This window comes from Perca fluviatilis, chromosome 24 (genome assembly GCF_010015445.1).
Source record: "Perca fluviatilis chromosome 24, GENO_Pfluv_1.0, whole genome shotgun sequence".
Classification (NCBI taxonomy): Eukaryota; Metazoa; Chordata; class Actinopteri; order Perciformes; family Percidae; genus Perca; species Perca fluviatilis.
Window position 1 is genome coordinate 14,370,533 of NC_053135.1, and position 21,012 is coordinate 14,391,544.

General features: G+C 40.7%; 1 protein-coding gene across 5 annotated transcripts in view; it reads right to left on the minus strand.

Annotated features, from left to right (window-relative positions):
- slc19a2 (solute carrier family 19 member 2) overlaps positions 1 to 21,012 on the minus strand; it is a 42,541-nt gene that overhangs the window by 13,703 nt on the left and 7,826 nt on the right. For 3 of the 5 annotated variants that reach the window (XM_039792668.1, XM_039792667.1, XM_039792669.1), the window contains exons 2-4: positions 11,377 to 11,934; positions 10,996 to 11,242; positions 10,478 to 10,670 (exon numbers count right to left, since the gene is read on the minus strand). In XM_039792668.1, the coding sequence (XP_039648602.1) occupies positions 10,478 to 10,670; positions 10,996 to 11,242; positions 11,377 to 11,934 (998 nt within the window). Of the gene's footprint in view, positions 1 to 10,477; positions 10,671 to 10,995; positions 11,243 to 11,376; positions 11,935 to 19,917; positions 20,045 to 20,135; positions 20,497 to 21,012 lie in introns of those variants that run through there. The other 2 variants (XM_039792670.1, XM_039792671.1) reach the window with 2 other exon arrangements.

A 21,012-nucleotide genomic window follows, 5' to 3' on the forward strand; every position in this document is an offset into this window, starting at 1 on the left:
GACAGTTTCCCCCCCTGAATTTTATAAAGAATTTAAAGATTTACTTATCCCACTGATTATGGATGTAATAGGCCTTTCGTCTAAGACACATACGCTTCCCGAATCCTTTTCGACTGCCATAATCACAGTTATATTTAAAAAGGGTAAAGACCCACTAAAATGTGCCTCTTATAGCCCATCTCATTATTGAACTGATATTATAAATTGATTTCTAAGGTGTTAGCAAATAGGCTTAGTTTGATACTACCAAAAATAATCAACCCAGACCAGAGTGGCTTTATTCAAAAACACCTATCTGCCAATAACTTAAGTAGATTCTTTAATATAATCCATTTAGCTAAATCAGGATCTGATCACACTGTGGCTGTAGCATTAGATGCCGAAAAAGCCTTCGATAGGCTGGAATGGCCCTATTTATTTAAGGTATTAACAAAATTAGGTTTTGGACAAGTATTTATTAGCTGGGTGAGAACCCTATATCACAAACCCAAAGCGAGGATTACTACTAATGGGCAAATCTCATCACAGTTTTCCCTAAATAGATCCAGTAGGCAGGGATGTCCACTGCCCCCAACACTGTTTGTCTTAGCCATTGAGCCTTTGGCGGAGGCAATCAGAAGGGACCCTGATATAAAAGGCTTTAAGGTTGGTCAGACAACCCATAAAATTAATTTACTAGCTGATGATGTTCTCTTATATCTAACAGACCCTTCTCACTCCCTTACTTGACTACAGGATTTATTGGGCACCTATGGTACTGTCTCAGGATATAAGATAAACTATGATAAAAGTGAAATTATCCCATTAACAACATTCAACTACTCTGTGTGTCAAAGTGCATCTGCGTTCAAATGGGCCCCAACTGGAATAAAATATCTTGGTATAGTAGTGGACAATAATAAAGTCCACTACTTAAAAAAATTGAAGAAGATCTACACAGATGGATTAGCCTCCCCATCACTTTAATCGGGAGGATTAATTGCATTAAAATGAACATTTTGCCGAGGCTGCAGTACCTCTTTCAATCACTGCTTATTCCATTACCTCAAACTTTTTTTAAACTCTTAATAAAAATGTAAGACAGTTCATTTGGAATAACAAGGTACTAAGAATATCTTTGGAGAAATTGACATGGGACTATAAATCAGGGGGACTTCAGCTACCCAATTTTAAAAAATATTACTTTGCAGCCCAAATGCAATTTCTTTTGTCTATTTAAGAATGACAAAACTCCATCCTGGGTTCATATTGCATGTTCCTCTTTGAAAGACAATTTCTTCAGTGATTTTGTTTACAAATACAACTGCCGACTTTTGTCCAAAAAGACTGATAACCCAATTTTATTACATCTCATTAAACTTTGGTATGAGGTACATAAAACCATTGGACTGTCACCAAAATCACCTTTTAAACAAAACTACCTTATCCCTCTGACTGTCAACAATAGGATCCTGGAAGCATGGTATCATAATGGGATCCATAAATTGGAGGACTGTTATGAGAACGGATTCTTCATGACTTTTGAACAATTAAGAAGAAAACACAATTTGTCTAACAATACTTTCTTTTGTTACCTCCAACTGCGGTCATTCCTGAGAAGCATTTTGAACAATACCATGGCTGTACCCAAAATGGAAAAATGTATACATTTCCAGAATTGACTACTGCAACAGCATCCTCTATGGTTCACCTGCAAAAGCCTGAAATAAACTCCAATACATCAAAAACTCTGCTGCCCGTCTCCTCACCCACACCTGTTACCGTGATCACATCACTCCCGTCCTTCAGAATCTCCACTGGCTCCCTGTTACCCAACACATCCAGTTTAAAGTGATCCTCCTCACCCACAAAGCCCTCCATAACCAGGCTCCTTCCTACCTCACAGACCTGCTCCACCGCCACAATCCCCCCCGTAACCTCCGCTCCTCTGACGCAAACCACTCAGGACCACACAGAGCTTTCACCATTACAGCCCCCTCCCTCTGGAACTCCCTACCCATACACATCCGTGACTGTACTGACCTGGACACATTCAAAACACTAATCAAAACACACCTCTTCAGATTAGCTTTCCACATACAATAGTCTTACATTGCTCACCTGATAGTTACTCTTTTATTGTTTGAGAAATAACTTCTTAGCAGGAATGGACGTGGCCTATATCATGTGATTCAGCTTGATTCAAGGAACACGTGGTTGTAAGTTTTTCTAATGTACGATGTGTAATGTGGGAGTTAAAAGCAAAAACACACTATAGCGCCATCTAGTGGTCCACATGTGTAATTGTTGGTATGAGGTCCATGAGCCATTGTACATCTACCCTGCAAATTTAAAGTTGTTCACATTAGTAGAAGTGGTGAATCCAAATGTGGGTCCCATAGGCAGTGACGGACTGGTAATCTGGCATTTGGGCAGATGTCAGAGGGGCCGCGGGCCCTCATGGGCCGTTTGGGCCGGCCGGCCAATCAGAGAGCCACATGATTGTCACAGCCATGCGGCCACTTAATTGTAAACAGCAGCCCATATAATTTCTTTCAGCCCCCTTTCAAAGGTTCAATAATAAAGTAAGTAAGTAAAGTTTATTTCTATAACATTTAAAAACAGCTCGTGCTGACAAAAGTGCTATACATAGCACAAACATATTTGGCCTTACAATAGCCAAACCTGTCCAAATCCTTCACACCTAGTAACAATTTAATCTGATCAGTATTTATACCACATATGAGTCTCTCAATATCACAGTCATGGTTACCAGTGGCGGTACGTGGCAAATTTGACCGAGGAAGCCAGTGAGCTTAGTATGTATACTTGCTCCATCGTCTGACAAATGAGCTTTGTTTCAGGATTGTAGTTGGCAAGTGCCCGCATCACCACAGCAGTTATGGCTTCAGCATCTCGTTCAAGGCTAACATCAAAGAAACCAAGAAACCGCTCACATATCATTCCCTTTTTATTTACGTAGCGGATAATGTTATGTCTGTGGTGTCATCCACTTCCACTGCTATGAATGACGCTGTGTTTATTTCTTTATCTATTTCTTCCTGAATAACATGAGCAGCGCTCTCTATTATGTCATTCTGAATTGTCTTTGACACATCCGTAAATGTTGTAGCTGATGCTAGGCGCCCTGCTAGCGTTGTGTCAAACTCGGCGACAGCTTGCACCATTGTGGGAACATATTTTGAATTGGGGGTGCCGACAAATTTTACCAGAGTGAAGTGTAGTATCTGGACTTCTAACGGATATATACCATGTTCAAACAAAGCAAGTCAGAGTGTCTTTTTGAGAATTGGGAAAACAGGTCCTCTCCGAGCTCTGCAGAGCTTGTACATGATGCTGATTTCTTGGATGTAAATAAACCTTTACAATCATTCCTCTCCACATAGCATTACAGCATCGCTACCAATTACACCACAGAAGTTTTCAGCCACAGTCAACCACCACACACCAAACTGCATCCATCACAATTTATTGAACTGTATAGAGATTTAATTCATATAAATAGCCTATCCAAGACCGTAATTAGCCTGCCGTGGGCTACTGATCCCCAAACACCGGGAAATAATAGACCGTTATCGCTATTCAACCAAGTTAAATTTCTGTCATATACTGTCAAGATGAAGAAAAAATATCTATTTATTAAAAAAAAGACACTTTGTGGTGTCAAAACAGTACGGCTTCGGTACTAAAACTGGAACACAGGTACACTCCACAAGCGAAAAAACTAAAAAATGAATAAAGTCCAAAATCCAAGACAGAACAAACTAGCACGGGTAACGCAGGATATAGGCACAAAGCTACGGCAATGGTACAGAATAGGCCTACTACAAGCTCAAAAACACAGAGCCACAAAACACAAGGGTAACACATCACTGAATCATATTAAATCAAATCAAAGCCATTCAGTCCTGACATATATGTTAGGACTGACTGATTTGAACACTGAAATGAAATAGAGAAATGCAGCCTTAAGTTTTTGTAGCACAGCAATAGCAAATTACGGCATAAAGATATTGGGCCTGCGTGTTAAGCTGGGCCTAATAATTTTATAACAATATGGTAGGATAATTAAAAATCGGTATGACCTCATTCTGGTCAATACATACAGTACAGGCCAAAAGTTTGGACACACCTTCTCATTCAATGTGTTTCCTTTTTATTTTCATGACTATTTACATTGTAGATTCTCACTGAAGGCATCAAAACTATGAATGAACACATATGGAATTATGTACTTAACAAAAAAGTGTGAAATAACTGAAAACATGTCTTATATTTTAGATTCTTCAAAGTAGCCACCCTTTGCTTTTTTTATTAAAAAAGGGAAAAAATTCCACTAATTAACCCTGACAAAGCACACCTGTGAAGTGAAAACCATTTCAGGTGACTACCTCATGAAGCTCATTGAGAGAACACCAAGGGTTTGCAGAGTTATCAAAAAAAAAGCAAAGGGTGGCTACTTTGAATAATCTAAAATATAAGACATGTTTTCAGTTATTTCACACTTTTTTGTTAAGTACATAATTCCATATGTGTTCATTCACAGTTTTGATGCCTTCAGTGAGAATCTACAATGTAAATAGTCATGAAAATAAAGGAAACATTGAATGAAGAGGTGTGTCCAAACTTTTGGGCTGTACTGTACGCTAGGCTTTACACGAGTGTAAAAAAACACAATTATCTCCAATAATTCATATAAACTTCCAGTTGAACGGTTACTGAACAGTTCATAAATCATGCCAATTTACTGCACGGCGGCAGCATAATAATAATAAACCAGCATTATTACCTTGTGTTGCAGTCATAACACTAAAAATAAATCCTCATCTCCAAAACGTGTACCAGGAAAAGTGTGAGCCCGAGGCTGGCAGCACTGAGCTGACGTTGATGTTCCCTCTGCGGCTACCCTGATGCTGCTAGCTTGGTTTACGAGATTAGCTCCCTCGTCGTCTGTTGCTAGCAGGGTCGCTACTTCATTCAGTTAGTTGCTGAGTTTTCTGCCTCCGCTCTTTTACGCTTTTTAGCTTGTGGTTAATCTATAAAGAAATTCAAAATGCGCTTTTGTGCCATTCATTGTGTAAACTTGCTGTTAGCTGACTGTTAGCTCAGCTGACACCGGACGGCACCGCTGCTGTACTGTTACCATAGTTACCCATCTGTCTGAGGCATGTGATTGGTGAGAAGCCAGGTTCAACCATAGACTGGCTTCCCTGGTTTTTTTATTTATGATGAATTGACCATTCAATGTCGAGCTCGGTCAAACTTAGCCTCAATCTGATTGGCTAAAAATATATATTTTTTTCTCTAAAAGGAGGCCAGGAAAAGCTGGCCTTCTTTGAGTATTTTACTGGCCACTAGACAGAGCACAGACAGGACTGCACCACGCACACAGTGACAGAGGGGCGCTGTTTCGCTCTGAAGAAAATGATAATGGAATGTTTTGATAAGGGAAATTACAAAATCAGTAAAAGACACAACCGTAAATTTATAATTCCTACGGTTAAAAATATAAAACGTAATTTTAAATAAGATTTATCGTAAAAAATTTTTTAATTTTATAAAAAAAAATATATATTTTAAATTATGTTTTATATTTTTATGGGGAGGCCAGGCTTCCTTTGGCCTCCTAGAGAAACCGCCACTGATGGTTACCCTCTACAGTCTCTTCAGAACTTTTACATTAGTCTGTATTGTTTTGTAGCAAAATTACTTATTCAGATCAGGTATTCAAAAACGTAAACATGCATGGTTTGAAATAAAACGAATCTACCTGCATTTCTTTTATTTGAATATTTGTTTGCAAAAGTTAAAATGAAGCAATGCCTTCTGGGAATTTCAAGACAGAATCAAGTAAGGGGGGTTGGGGGCAGAGAAAAAGAGAGAGAAATATAAGAGTACTGTTGGCTGACACTGAAAAATGCTGCAAACTGACTGATTTGTTTTTAAAATCAAGTGCAGCTTCAGCTAGCATTAGCGCTAATACTGCTAGCATGTTAGCGACACATCTCAGCCAGCACACCAGGGAGAAAGACGAATATGAGGAAGAGGAAGAACAAAACGAGCAAGAGGAGGATGAAGAGATAGACATGGATAACGAATCTATGGAAACCAACACAGAACAACAAGCCTGCTGTGTGTCTGAATGTGGATTACCAGAAGCAACAGAGATGGAGACCAATGCTGCAGGAGGGAGTGTCGGAAATTATATTATTATGGAGCGGCTGGCTCTGATGATTTATTCTTTTTTATATATCTATATATATATATTTTGGCGCAGTTGTTTATAGCATGGAGTTTACGTTCACCATCACTGGGGCTATCAAAAGTGCATGTTCTTTCCGTGCGTCAAAAGTTCTATCCGCGACCCCACTGGTGGGCCGCAGGTGGGTGGAAATGCCAGGGCTCCCAGCCAGTCACTGCCCATAGGCCACGCCCACTTTGACCAATCAGTAGCCCACTGTGAGGGTGGCCTCAGGAGTGACCCTAGATGGTACCATCCAAATTTAAAAATCGGATGAGCCGTTCATGAGATATAAACTTTTTAAAGTTGTAGTACCCCCTAGTGGCCATTTTTCGTAAAATGTGTGGGGGACCTGTAGAGGGTCATGGCAAACAATAATCAAATTTCACGTTGATAGCATTACACAGAAAAATAATCCTTAGAAAAACAATAGGGTTCCACAGCCCTGCTGTGCGAACCGCGTAGCTTTGTTACCGCAGGTTCTTCCAGACTCGGGCTTGGACCCTTAAATATACAGCTGCAACACATGTAAATGAAAAATTATTTAAAATAAAAATCCTATGTTAAATAAAAAGCCCCATCTCTGAGAATGCTCCTTCAGTTGTTTTCCACAACAATAGCAGACTGATTAAAAGAGGGGAGGGGGGGGGGGGTGGGGGGAAAGAGAGAGAGAGGGCTCATAGACAAGAGTGGATGGACTGAAGTGTATGATTCAAAAACTTTCTTTGACCATGAAGCAGATTGTTACTATACAGATCGTTACTGTACAGTCCTCTGGATTTTCTACTCATGGAGTGACGGCTGACTTATTATAAACAGGTCCAGTGCGGGTTGAATGCGCATTGGCAGGTCAGAGGCGTTACAAACGTCTTGTGTATGTAATGTCTATATTGTAACTGTTCTGCTTTTTTATGAACTATGGTAATCTAGCCATGGGTCACATCTCTTGCCCGGGTCCAGCAGGCGCCATCTCACACACCATTACTCAGAACTGTTAGTTACATCCACTACTGTTCTTCCTTGTTTTTGTCCGTGTTTTTTTCGCTGTGGCCGCTACAACAGAAAGTTACCAGCGGAAACACTGGTACAAATACAGGTTTCCTCTCATGCTTAACAAAATATACAGCTGTGCTAATAACAAATACAACTTTATAATGTCAGCAGTGTGGACCCGGGGCTGCTACAGGAGTGCCTGTTTGTTAGTGAGTGGGGGCAGTGCTACGCAGAGAGTCAGAGATGCAAAGACAGGCACAGCTTTACAGAAGAAATGGGTCATATAATGCAACATTAAACCATATCAATATAAACAATATTATCTAATCCCATATCTCGTTTGAAAATATATCGATATAAGGTACCATATCTAACATTGCCCAGCCCTAATTGAGAGTAGCTCTGCTCTCCATGTTTCAGGCTTATACAATTTTGTACAGTCAACTCCTAAAACACAGAGGGTTCACACAGTACAAAGCACAGTGGTAGGTCATTTTATTTAGATCAATTAGCCTACATTATAGTACAGTCAGTGTTCAGTCCTTGTGCATAATCAACATTACATTTCTGATGTGAACTGTCAGAGCTGCTAAGAAGCTGACAGCAGTTTGAACAGAAAGACATGCAGGCTTGACTCTGAGCTAAGGTTAAATGATGACATGATACAGTAATGAAGGTACGGTGTAAAAGAACAAACCAAATGTCTCTATTTATTATTTGTCCTTATTTATCGCAAAATATTCAACACATGCTTATTCTTCCATGTATGTGTGGTTCTGGAGATATATATATATATATATATATATATATATATATATATATATATATATATATATATATATATATATATATATACATACATACACACACACACACACCGTACAGGCCAAAAAGTTTGGACACACCTTCTCATTCACAGCATTTCCTTTATTTTCATGACTATTTACATTGTAGATTCTCACTGAAGGCTTCAAAACTATGAATGAACACGTGGAATTATGTAGTTAACCAAAAAGTGTGAAATAACTGAAAACATGTCTTACATTCTAGTTTCTTCAAAGTAGCCACCCTTTGCTCTGATTACTGCTTTGCACACTCTTGGCATTCTCTTGATGAGCTTCAAGAGGTAGTCACCTGAAATGGTTTTCCAACAGTCTTGAAGGAGTTCCCAGAGATGCTTAGCACTTGTTGGCCCTTTTGCCTTCACTCTGCGGTCCAGCTCACCCCAAACCATCTCGATTGGGAAATCCCCAACAGTGTCACCAGCAAAGCACCCCCACACCATCACACCTCCTCCTCCATGCCTCACTGTGGGAACCAGGCATGTAGAATCCATCCATTCACCTTTTCAAATTTCCACTGGTCTAATGTCCATTCCTTGTGTTTCTTGGCCCAAACAAATCTCTTCTGCTTGTTGCCTCTCCTTAGCAGTGGTTTCCTAGCAGCTACTTGACCATGAAGGCCTGATTTGCGCAGTCTTCTCTTAACAGTTGTTCTAGAGATGTGTCTGCTGCTAGAATTCTGTGTGGCATTCATCTGGTCTCTAATCTGAGCTGCTGTTAACTTGCGATTTCTGAGGCTGGTGACTCGGATGAACTTATCCTCAGCAGCAGAGGTGAATCTTGGTCTTCCTTTCCTGGGCGGTCCTCATGTGAGCCAGTTTCGTTGTAGGGCTTGATGGTTTTTGCGACTGCACTTGGGGACACATTCACAATTTTTGCAATTTTCCGGACTGACTGACCTTCATTTGTTAAAGTAGTGATGGCCACTCGTTTCTCTTTACTTAGCTGGTTGGTTCTTGCCATAATATGAATTCTAACAGTTGTCCAATAGGGCTGTTGGCTGTGTATCAACCTGACTTCTGCACAACACAACTGATGGTCCCAACCCCATTAATAAGGGAAAGAATTCCACTAATTAACCCTGACAAGGCACACCTGTGAAGTGAAAACCATTTCAGGTGACTACCTCATGAAGCTCATTGAGAGCACACCAAGGGTTTGCAGCGCTATCAAAAAAGCAAAGGGTGGCTACTTTGAGAAATCTAAGACATGTTTTCAGTTATTTCATACTTTTTTGTTAATTCCATATGTGTTCATTCATAGTTTTGAGGCCTTCAGTGAGAATCTACAATGTCATGAAAATAAAGAAAACGCATTGAATGAGGTGTGTCCAAACTTTTGGCCTGTACTGTATATATTAGAGTCGTCAATCTTCCTCTAGAATACCATTCAAATTTCATTTGTTATTTTTTTTAAATATTTAAATAATATTTGAATATTTAATGCTCAAATGCAGCCTGTCATTAATATGTACACACTACTCAGGCTTATGCATTGTCAATGCCACTATAAGCATGTGGTTGTTGTTACACGTTCTATCCACTAGAGGGACTTCTAACATTAACCTGGCCTTGAAGGGGACCTACGTAATGGCGCATTGCACGCAACTTTGTTTACATTAATTTTCCACCACTAGCACGCAGTGACAAACACCAATCAACAGAGAACTCTGTAATGAAACATTATCTAACAGTGTAGTGAAGCTGTTGTACATGCTTCACATGTACATGCTCGGATAGCACAATGACATCATGTTAGAAAGCACAGCCGAGTGCCAGAAATTAATAACTAAGCCAACGGTGCGGTCACTACTATTTTAGTAGTAGTTTATAAGCAACCTGTTTCTTGCAGATTGTCACATTAGTGAGATTACAGCTATTTGAAGGTAATATATGAAGTCGAAGCTAACTTTGACAGCTGTAGGGCAGCTAACATTAACTTTAGCTTTCTCCATGAAGTTCCCAGCTAAGCTAAAGTTACTATAACTTACGACGCAGTTAGGAAACAAGAATGCAGCAACTAATGTTAACATAAGCACTTTGGGTCATGATATAACTATTTCCCGTCCTCCTTCTAACTTCCAGCCGCAGCCTGTCACTCCCACTTGTACTAACGTTAGCTCCGTGATGTTGTACTAAAGTTACTCGGTATGTAACGTTAGCTCAAACCTCACAATGCCTTGTGTTTCTCACTCGGGCTAACTTATTAACATAAGACGTGACATGAGAGACACATGCGGGTAGGCCAAGGCGAGAAGAGGGAGATTAGCTAACGTTAGCCAACATATTTATAAAAAAAGTTGAATAGTAATTTCAGCATTTGAATAGTATCTAGTATCTAGTCTAACATTAATCTAATGAGTGAGCAAGAAGAAAAACTTAGGCTGCCTCTTTGTACTTACGTAGCCACAGTAATGAGCAACATGTATGTGGCTCTGAAGAGGACGTATGAGCTGTAACATAGCCAGATGTTCCTCAGTGTGTCCATGACAAACACACACACAGCCATCAGCAGGGAGAGGGCACACAGAGCCAGCTCACCCCACAGAGCCCAGCATACAGGCAGGTAGCCCACCAGCAGAGCTGCCAGAGCCCCTGTGGGCCAACAGAACAAAGAAAGACTGTTGATTAATACTTCACTTTAGTGACATCTGTATCCAAGTCCTGTTGGCCAGTCTGAAGCCTTGGGTTAACAATTACAAGGAGTGTAACTTTATCTCAAAGCATTTTCCAGTTTTACATATTTTTAACTCAATGAGTAAATTAAAAGTTAGCTACTAATTAATGTCAGCCTACATTCATGCTCAACTGTTTCAGTTAATGCCATCCAACATAATCAAAAAATTGTCTACATGTAAAAACAATGGCAACAGATAGTTTTTAAATTAGATGAAGTGGCAACCCTTTATTGCACCCTCACCTAGCACTGTGGACAGTGTCTCTACGTAGCCATTGTAGATTTCATAGTCCTGGGATGGACGAACGTTCTCCCATAATGCTTGAGCGTAGTTGATGACCTGGAAGTAGCCGCACGTGGCCAGTGCCCACCACAGCGACCATGCAAGCAGGGGCTGATACCTGTAGCACTGCAGGAAGTCATCAAACAGTATCCGTAACACCTCCACAAGACCACTGTTATGGCTTCCTGTGTTAAAGGACCTGGACATCTGCATGGAGAATGGGAGAGGTCAAACATGGCCAAGTGACTAAGTGTGTCACAAATACAGTTATTCACATTTTAACAGGTGAATCCTTATCATGACCCTGCTGTGACCAGAAAAAAAAGCAGATTGTCACTCACTGTGTAGACATCCTGGCTGTTTAGAGGCAATTCACTCTCTGAATCCCCAGCCTTTTCCAACAGTGCTGTGCTGCTGCCTGGCTTTTCCTCTGCTGGTCCTGGACTCTTGTGGAAGAACAAGCTCCTCTTGGGCATGGGTAGAAACCAGGGAGCAACACAGGCCACAGCGGCTGACGTCAGAGTGATGATGACAAGGTGGACCAGCTGAACTCTGGCCACAGAGAGCAGGAGCTGACCAATCAGAGATCCAGCAGCTGATCCAAACAGAGCGATGCTGCGGCAGTAACCCGTCACTCTCTGGTAGTGTGCCGGCTCCACGATGCTGTAGATGTAGGAGTAGTAGGCCACCTCCGAGGCCGTGGCCAGCCCAAAGAAACATTCCAGGAGTTGCATTGTCAGCATGCCCTGTGTCTTTAGCAACATAACATAGGTAACTACTAAGCTTATGGCCTGCAGGACCAATACAGGCTTATAACAGAGGTAGTCAGTGGCTAGGAAGATGGGGAACAGCAACACCAGGTAGGAATACGTCCAAATTGGATAGATTTCATTGACGACCTGCAGATAACAGATAAAAAAATGACAGTAAGATTTCAATTCCATTAAATTTACTTTAGTAGTTGTAGACAGGTTTGTTCATTTGTACTGTAGACCTGTCTAACTGATTCCAGACTGTAAATTACAAGACACCTCAGCCTGCCAGTATGCAGCCTTCTCTATGGGAGTGTACCTCCTAAAGCTACGTTATCATATTGTTTAGACCAGGTCGTGAAAATATGCTAAAGCATTTTGTAATACCCTGATTACAGACTACAGATGGTTTGTTTTTATGCTTTTAAAAGGAAGTAGGGATATGGCTGAAGGACACACATCTGTACTGATTACACCGACCTATTCTCTCCATGAAAGCCATTATTCTACAGAACTGCATGAAAATAAAAGCAATAGTAAAGGAAATGAATGGCATGGAATATGAAATAGCCTGTGTGCGATCTAAATTCAGGACAAACCGACACAATGTTTTTTACACAAAGAAAAAAGAAGTACTTTAGATTTACGCAACAGTTTGGAAAAGATCGTGGGTCTGAACCACACGCCCACTGAGGCGGTTGAAATCAGCTGATCTCTTATTATTACCATGAAAGTATTGTGTTGATCACACTTTAAGTTTAAGTTTTAATCTAAGAGTATTTTTAAGAGAGCCAACCAGTGACTGTTTATAATCAGAAAACTGAGGAGCTTTAGTGTTAGTCAACACATACTAGAGAGATGGCATAAAGGGGCCTGGTAGAAAGCATTTTACAGTTTAATATAACAGCTTGGTATGGCAACCTGAACGTGAAAGACAAAAACAAGCTTTTCAAAATTGTTAATATAGCAGGGAAAGTAATTGGGCAGTTGGGTAATCAGAATCAGAAATACTTTAATAATCCCAGGGGCTATAATTGAGCGCATGTGAACGAGCCACTGACCACGCCTTGCCTCCTCCCATAAATTACTGTGCAAATGACTATACATGTGCCCCTGACTTCATTCTTTGTCCAATCACAACGGGTAATCTCGCTGCAGACAAAAAAAACATCATTGACTGTGAGATTAAGGTTCTGATCAAGGAGGTGGAGGCAAGGAAGAAATGTTTATCTAGGTTTGTCATCTAGGATGAGCAATAAAAGAAAATCTGCAGAGTGGCAAATTATGACAGAATAAATGCAGAAAAAAATGGTTTGATGTCAAAGTGGAAATCAAGAGTGGTGGTGCTACACAACGTGCAGTAATGAGATTGGTAATGGGAATAGATATGGCGTGATAGGATAACTGAACGTATTAGGACGTGTTTTTGGTTCTTGGTGTTGGGATCAGAATGAGGTAATGCCTTGGTATAAAACACACCGTAGTGAGGGAGTACTGAAACTAGTTCCACATAATTACAAGAGCTCCACCTAGTGGCATGAAAGATCACTAACATCTTAAGCATTACAGCACACTGCAGTATCGCTCCCTCACTTGGGTGAGAGAGGTAGAGATGGCAGAGAGCGGAGACCCTTTATTAAAAAATCCATAAAGGCTGCTAAATATATAACTATCTCGTAAAAACAAATTTTGCAAAAAATCAGGCTTGGGCTCATAATTAACTCTTAATAACCAGTTAATGTGTCGGGCCGGGCCGGGGCTGGACACAACGTGCACTGTAGACGTGTGCGATTATCAACACAGTGACACGGAGGGCCCTATCTTGCATTCAGCGCAATTGACTTTGCATGTATCGTTCCTATTTTGCACCCGACGCACAGCAGACTTTTCCCTCCACAGACGCACGTCGGTAAATTAGGGAATGCATTTGCGCTCCCGGAGCGGTTCAGCGAAAAGAGGAGGCGTGTTCCGGCGCAAACGTTCCCTAGTGCTATTTTGCAGTTTCAGAAAACATTTCCGCCACTGACCAGGAAAAACCTGGTCTAAAGTAAGTGGCGCTAGTCTAAAGTCAGTAGCGCGTTATTCAGATGCTATTTTAGGGGCACATGCTTGGCCATAATGTAGCGTGTGCACAACACTTTGCTTCCCTCATCTACAAAGACGCAGCAGTTCCCATTTTTGCAAACAATACATAATTACAAGGAAAAATATTACTGAAAATGCGCTTCAGGTGTTTGGATAGGTCAGGAGGCATTTTACAGTGCAGTCCTCAAAAAGTTGCAGCATTCTTTGTGGCTTGTTGTGTTTTACACAACATTTCCATGAATCATGGATGCGTTGATGACATAAATGAGGAAATATTAGAGGACTTAAGGAGACGTGATGTTGAACTACGGCGGGATTGGACACTCTGGCGGGATCTGGTCTGGGAGTGGTAATGCACGATGCGCTCCTGGTGGAGCAGGTGGACGGAGATGGAGTGGGGGGAGGAGGAAGGGGCACAACAGGTGCAGGTGGTGCGTTTGGAGGCCCACGCTCCATGGCTGCAGCAATCCTCTCCAGACTGTGGAGATGCGCCTGAGAGGCCGCAGCAACATCGTCACCCGGTCAAGATGGGCATTTATTACTTTTCCGCATCTCGGACAGCTCCCGCTGGCGTGCGCCAGGCAAATCCGCCGTCATAATTGCAATCCGCCATGGAACAAGCGCGCCTGCTCTTAAAGGGAATGTGAGATGGCGCTCCGATTGGTTTATTGCACGTTATGCCCAAACCATACCTAGCCACTTCAGACCAACCCATTTTAGATTTGCGTCGGGCGCAAGAGTCATTTATCCCGCCAGTATAATAGCAACAGCGCCCGAGATCCGCCCACAAAGCTACTTGTGTTTCACGTTGGATACTTGCGTTTCAGATCGTTAAAATAGGGCCCGGAATGTGTTCCCAGTAGTAGCCCAACAGTACATTAGTCTGTTGATTTGTTTTAATGCCCCGCTATGACTTAACAATAAGCATCATCAAACGCTGTCAGTCTGCAGTGTTATTTTTTTGGTTTACCATCATCATGAGTGACCCTATCGATTACAGACTGAGACTGTTATATTAGACACACTGCAACTTGCTTTATGTTGGATTTATTTGATACATCTGATTTTATATGTTGCTAAAATTTTACTTTTTTTACTGTAAGATTAAAAGGGAGAAGAGCTTGGATGTCAAACAAGAGCTTGTTCATTATTTTACCTACTACGGTTAAAAAATGCAAATACAGGCTACTCTTTTTGCACTTGCTACTTTAAGGTTTTATTTTTGTATTCCTCCTGAAAGTGACTTTATTTTGTGGTTGGATTGATAGCCTACATGTGGCTTCAGGTTGCACTACAAATTAATTTTACTTGAACAGTTAAACAATTTTAATAGAGATTTGAACCTTATTGAAATTTCTTTTGTGTAAATTGTTAATAATTGAGCAATGGGAACATAATCACTAATTGAAAAATGTATCATTAGATTAATCGTTTAAAAAATAAATCGTTTGGGACAGCCCTAAAACAGTTTAGACTCCTTAACTCCTTGCATTATAACAATGCTAACCACTCCATCACACTGCATATAACTTCAGAGACTTCCTGTTTACCTATTCTGTCCAGTGATATCTCCTTCTGTCACTAAATACCTTGGCTTACCCACATTGACCACTCATCCCGTCATTCCCCTGGCTTCTTTACTACGACCATATGACCATAACATTATTTCACTCCACTAGTCAGACTAAATGGCCAGTCTTTAAAGCTATGGGCCACACTTATCCTTCTTCTCCTCAGGAGACATAGAGACTAATCTGGGCCCTACTCGTACCCCCCAGGTGTTTTCATTCACTGATTTATGCAATCGCAAAGGTCTAGGTTTCATGCATGTTAATATCAGAAGTCTGCTTCCTAAATTTGATTTATTCACATCCCTTGCTCATTCAGCTAACCCTGACCTTCTGTGTCCAAATCCTGGCTCAGGAAATCAACCAAAATCTCGGAAATTATAATCCCAAATTGAAACATTTTCCGTCAAGATAGAATTGCTAAAGGGGGAGGTGTGGCAATATACTGTAGAGAGAGACAGCTTACAGAATTACGCTACCCCATGGATGTATTGAAGGTCCCATGACATGGTGCTCTTTGGATGCTTTTATATAGACCTTAGTGGTCCCCTAATACTGTATCTGAAGTCTCCTTTCCGAAATTCAGCTTTGGTGCTGAACTACAGCCACTAGAGCCAGTCCTACAATGAGCTTTCCTTAGTATGTGCCATTTCTGTGTCTGAAGCTATTGAGGAGGAGAGTGGGAGTGGCAAGGTGGATGGTGGGGGTGTGGCTTTGACCAACTGCCACTTTTCTCGTTTGAAAGCCATGATGTCTCTCTCTCTCTCATGGGTTGGCCAAATTCTCTGGGCGGGCAAAGCAGAGAAAGGGGAGGTAACCTTGCTTGTTATGACCTCATAACAAGCAGATTCCAAAACGGCTCATCTGAGCTTTCATTTTCTCAAAGGCAGAGCAGGATACCCGGGGCTCGGTTTACACCTATCACCATTTCTAGCCACTGGGGGACCATAGACAGGCTGGGGGAACGCATATTAATGTTAAAAAACCTCAAAGTGAAATTTTCATGCCATGGGACCTTTAAGTGACATAGCGTCTTCAAAATGTCCACAAAAGAAGGTCAGTCTGTTTAAGCAGTAGGGCATGTCGCATATGGTCACGTGAGTATCAGGTGTAGAGGGTATCAGAGGTTGTACAAAGTATTATTGTATTGAAGAGCAGAATAACCCCCCGGCTACGACAAATGTAGGCCAAATGAATGGTCAAATGAATGCAGAGCGATTTGTATCCACAAACACAATTCACAAATGAATGCAGAGCGATTTGTATCTGCAAATGCGTATCTGTGTCCATGTGTCTAATTTGTAATTCGTATTTCATCATTTGTAAATGAACATAGTATTTTTCAATGTAAATATATGTGTAAATCTCCTATTTGTGTGGGTATTTTTGAGACTGTTTTTCCGCGCCGTTGTTATAGTGACAGTTCACTACATTTTGGAGCGCGATAACGTTCACATTCTTGTACAGCTTGAACAGCGATGCTAACTTAGCTCGTTAAAGTCAGCCCTGTAACATGGCCGTTGCCTGGTCTTTTTATGGAATTGGCAGTTTGAAATGTTATTAAGAGCTGCTTAAACTGTTGTGGGCCCAGTTGTAAAGCTAGTGAATATATTTGGTATCACATGAAACTAGATGATCTAAAAGGAATCAATCGATGATATTGCAGGTTAAACTATAAAGAATTTAAATTTAACATTTGCTCGACATATTGTAACCATGTTTACTAGTACAGTAACTGCCACGCACCGGGTTAAAGACATGCAACTCCTTTATTCAAGACTAAATGTATGTGGAGTTGTACAACATGATAAAAAATGATAGCCCAGTTTAATCTAACACTGAATCTGCCATGTTTTACAGATCTGACTGACCACTGATGAGGGGTACTTTGACCCACCAGACTCAGTATCAGAAATCATCAGGAGTAAGTAATTGCTCGACAGGTGTCATACATTCTCAACTGCTCAGTAACTTAAGTATCAACAGCTACTGTGAGGACTGTACGGTGTCCATAGACATTGATCAGGCTGTGTCAAAGGGATTCTTGTTTCACAAAGTAACTTAGAGATTTTCACTTGAAGTTTTTATCCGTCCATTATATTTATGCTGTGAAATGTTTTTCAAGCTGCACATTAGATTTAATACCCTTTCAAACTACTTTAGTTTTATTCATATAGTCATCTGTCAAAACAAAGTTTAACTGTTAAACAAATGTTTTGTGTTGCTTATTTTCACCATTACCTGTTGTTAAGGATTACATTTTCATAGTCAGGATGTTAAATGGACTTGGTGTTTGACCCTTCTACCTGCATTAAATCAGACATATCACCTGCATAAACAGTGCAGTTACATTCTTTGTGAAAAAACATGTTATACTGTAAAACACTTAAGGAGCCTTACTACTAATCTTAAAAATGACCAAACCCTGCTTAGAATTAAAGCACTTTATTCATAGTCCATGAAATGGAAATATAAAGTGTGTATACATAATGTACAGAGTAGCAGATGTTAACTGTCCAGCTCATATCATCCAGTCTAAAGGGTTTCTTTTCTACTGAAGATGTGTCAGCTGGTAATATAGGCTCTCATGTCACAGAAGTCATCCTGTGGATACCAGAGATGTTCACAAGTCATTTTTTGCAAGTCCAAGTTAAGTCTCAAGTCTTTGAGCTCGAGTCCAAGTCAATTCTCAAGTATTTGAGGGGCAAGTCCAAGTCAAGTCTCAGGCCATGTGATCTGTCCCTAACACTGTATTGTTAAATCTTATGAATTCAAAGCATGTGCTGTAGCTACCATCCATACAGTACAGTATCAGTTGTAGGATAACTTTATGGGGTCTACTTAACACATCCCTCTAGCCCTCGGACCTGGTGAAATATTAACCTAAGTCTGTCACATCATATGGATACAACTATAAAAGACATAATTTGCTTGTTCCCAGCATTAGCACAACACTTTGCTATGGTTAGCTTGTTACCTGTGATGATATATGCTAAATGTAACGTCTCTTTCACTCAATCAATTGCGGGATCAATTACGCATCCCATGAGTTTTCCCACCCGGCACAGCATTTATTCCTGGGGAGATGGATCCGTGCGTCCCGCCTCTTGTGCGCCATGGATTTCTTAGCCTCAGCGACTACTAACTATTAGATACTATTTGCCTGTTCCCAGCATTAGCACAACACTTTGCGATGGTTAGCTTGTTACCTGTGACGATATATGCTAAATGTAATGTCTCTTTCACATTAGTGTGAGTGACCTACCTATCTGGGTGCGTTTTTAGATGCCTGATGAAGTCCGACGTTGTTGATCCGGCATCATTTATCTTGGTGCTACACACCTTGCATGTCGCTGTTCGCTTACTGCCACTGTTTACAAAGTTATTGAAAGCAAAACTAATGACAAAAGGCACAATTCCGGGAGGACTTGCATCAGCAATGCATTTATTTTTTTATTTTTTTTATATGTGCACATAGGCGGATGAGTTGCGTTGCACATTATGGCAAAGGGCAGGGGACATACAGCTCGTCATACGTTTTCCCGTATGCGCCAATAAAAGAAAATAGAAATACATGAAGGCATTTAAATTTAAAAAAGCAATAATTGTATGAAAACAGGTTGTTGATGAGTCTCGAAGCTCGAGTCAAGTCTGAAGTCTTTTGGGTCGAGTCGCAAGTCAAGTCTGAAGTCTTTTGGGTCGAGTCACAAGTCAAGTCTGAAGTCAGACGTTTGTGCGACTTAAGTGCGACTCGAGTCCGAGTCTCAGACTCCGTGGTGGTTTTTGGCACGGGCGAACCAGGCAGCCACCCGGGGTGGCATTTCTTCATGTCACATGGGGGGCGGCATGAGAATTAAAAAAATTAAAATAAAAAAAAAATAAAAAAACATGGGCCGCGAAGCGTTTTTCTGTTTCCTATCATTTCACTGTGTGGGGAATTGGCAGATCAGCTCCCCCAGCAGCTGCAGGCGCCCTGCTTGCTGAGAGAGGTCAACACCCCCTACTTTCACAATGAAATGGACTAGTCCGTAACGCGAAAGATAAACACAAAGTGACAGGAGAACTGGGAAGTACACAGAGACGGAGCAAGAACAAGACGAGTATAAACTTCTTTTATGTCAGATTTAAGGAGCAGATTTAATACAATGACATCATTGATGATTTTGCATCAAGGAAGGCCAGAAAGGTCAGGTTTTAGTTTGGTTTTCTGTTCTTAGTGCTATAGTGTCATAATTACATTCTCTTTAGTGCGTTTTCACATTTGTGTGATGAAGGATTTGTGCCATTTCGAATATTTATTCTATATTGTGTCTTTTGGCAATGTTGGAGGTAGAGATTGTGCACCTTAAAAAAAATTTAGAACCGCCCCTGCTCAGACTCGAGTCCCCATCTCTGGTGGATACTGAATCTTTCCTGATGCTGCTGTGTTGTCTTCAGACCATCGCTTGGCAGAAGTATGACACCTGTCCCACAATACCTTTATACTGTGAGGAGTCTTGTGGGTCCAGATAAACCTCATCAAACAGGTGTTTAGGACAGCATCTGATCAGTCAGATCTGTAAAACATGGTGAAGTCAGTGATTAAACTATAATAACCGCCATAACAACACAAAGCAAATTGTAAATGCACTGCATCAATGATGCTGAAAACAATGTAATTTATTTGACGACAAAGTGCTAATAATATCAACTTACCCGGAGTAAGCAGAATTAGAGTAGATTCTGCCAACAGTCTCTGAAACATGTAGTTTAACAGCAATTGGCATCCATAAGTGTTGCATTACCGCCATCTACTGGAGAGCACTGGGATCGAAAGTACCCACAAATAGGAGATTTACACATATTTACATTGAAAAATACTAAGTTCATTCACAAATGATGAAACACGAGTTATAAATTAGACGCACGGACACAGACACGCATTTGCGGATACAAATCGCTCTGCATTCATTGTGAATTGTGTTTGCGGATACAAATCGCTCTGCATTCACTTGTGAAATGTGTTTTACAAGTTTCACAAGTCACAAATTTGAGACACTGATACAACACAGATTTACAAATACAAATCACTCTGTATTCATTTGTGAATTGTGTTTTACAAGTTGCAAATACTTATGAGAGTTTTAGCACCATAAAAGCCAGGGTCTGAATTCAAACTAAATGTAACACCTAGCTGAGAAATGTTTGGCACCTTTTGGCTTGTGCAGGCTGTGTTTCCTGCCTTGTATGCCTTTCCTTTGTTAGAGGAGGCCATATGGCTGCAGAGTGTTCTTTGCTTAAAAAGCCCACATTGTTCATATTCCAAACTTACCTTGATCTACTGTAGGTAATACATTGACTATCATTAAGTACCTCATACAAACCCCACTTCAAAAAAGCCCAACTACAGTATATTGAGTTAAAAGTGTGAGTCAAATTAGACGTAAAGTAAATCCTATTTCATGGGAAGCATTTCCACATGATGTCATGGTTATGGTACCAAGTTTCATGTCTCTACCTTCTTGTAGCTCATAACAAATTAAGCAAAAGCATAAAATGGCGGATAACAATGAATAAGCCACGCCCACTTGCA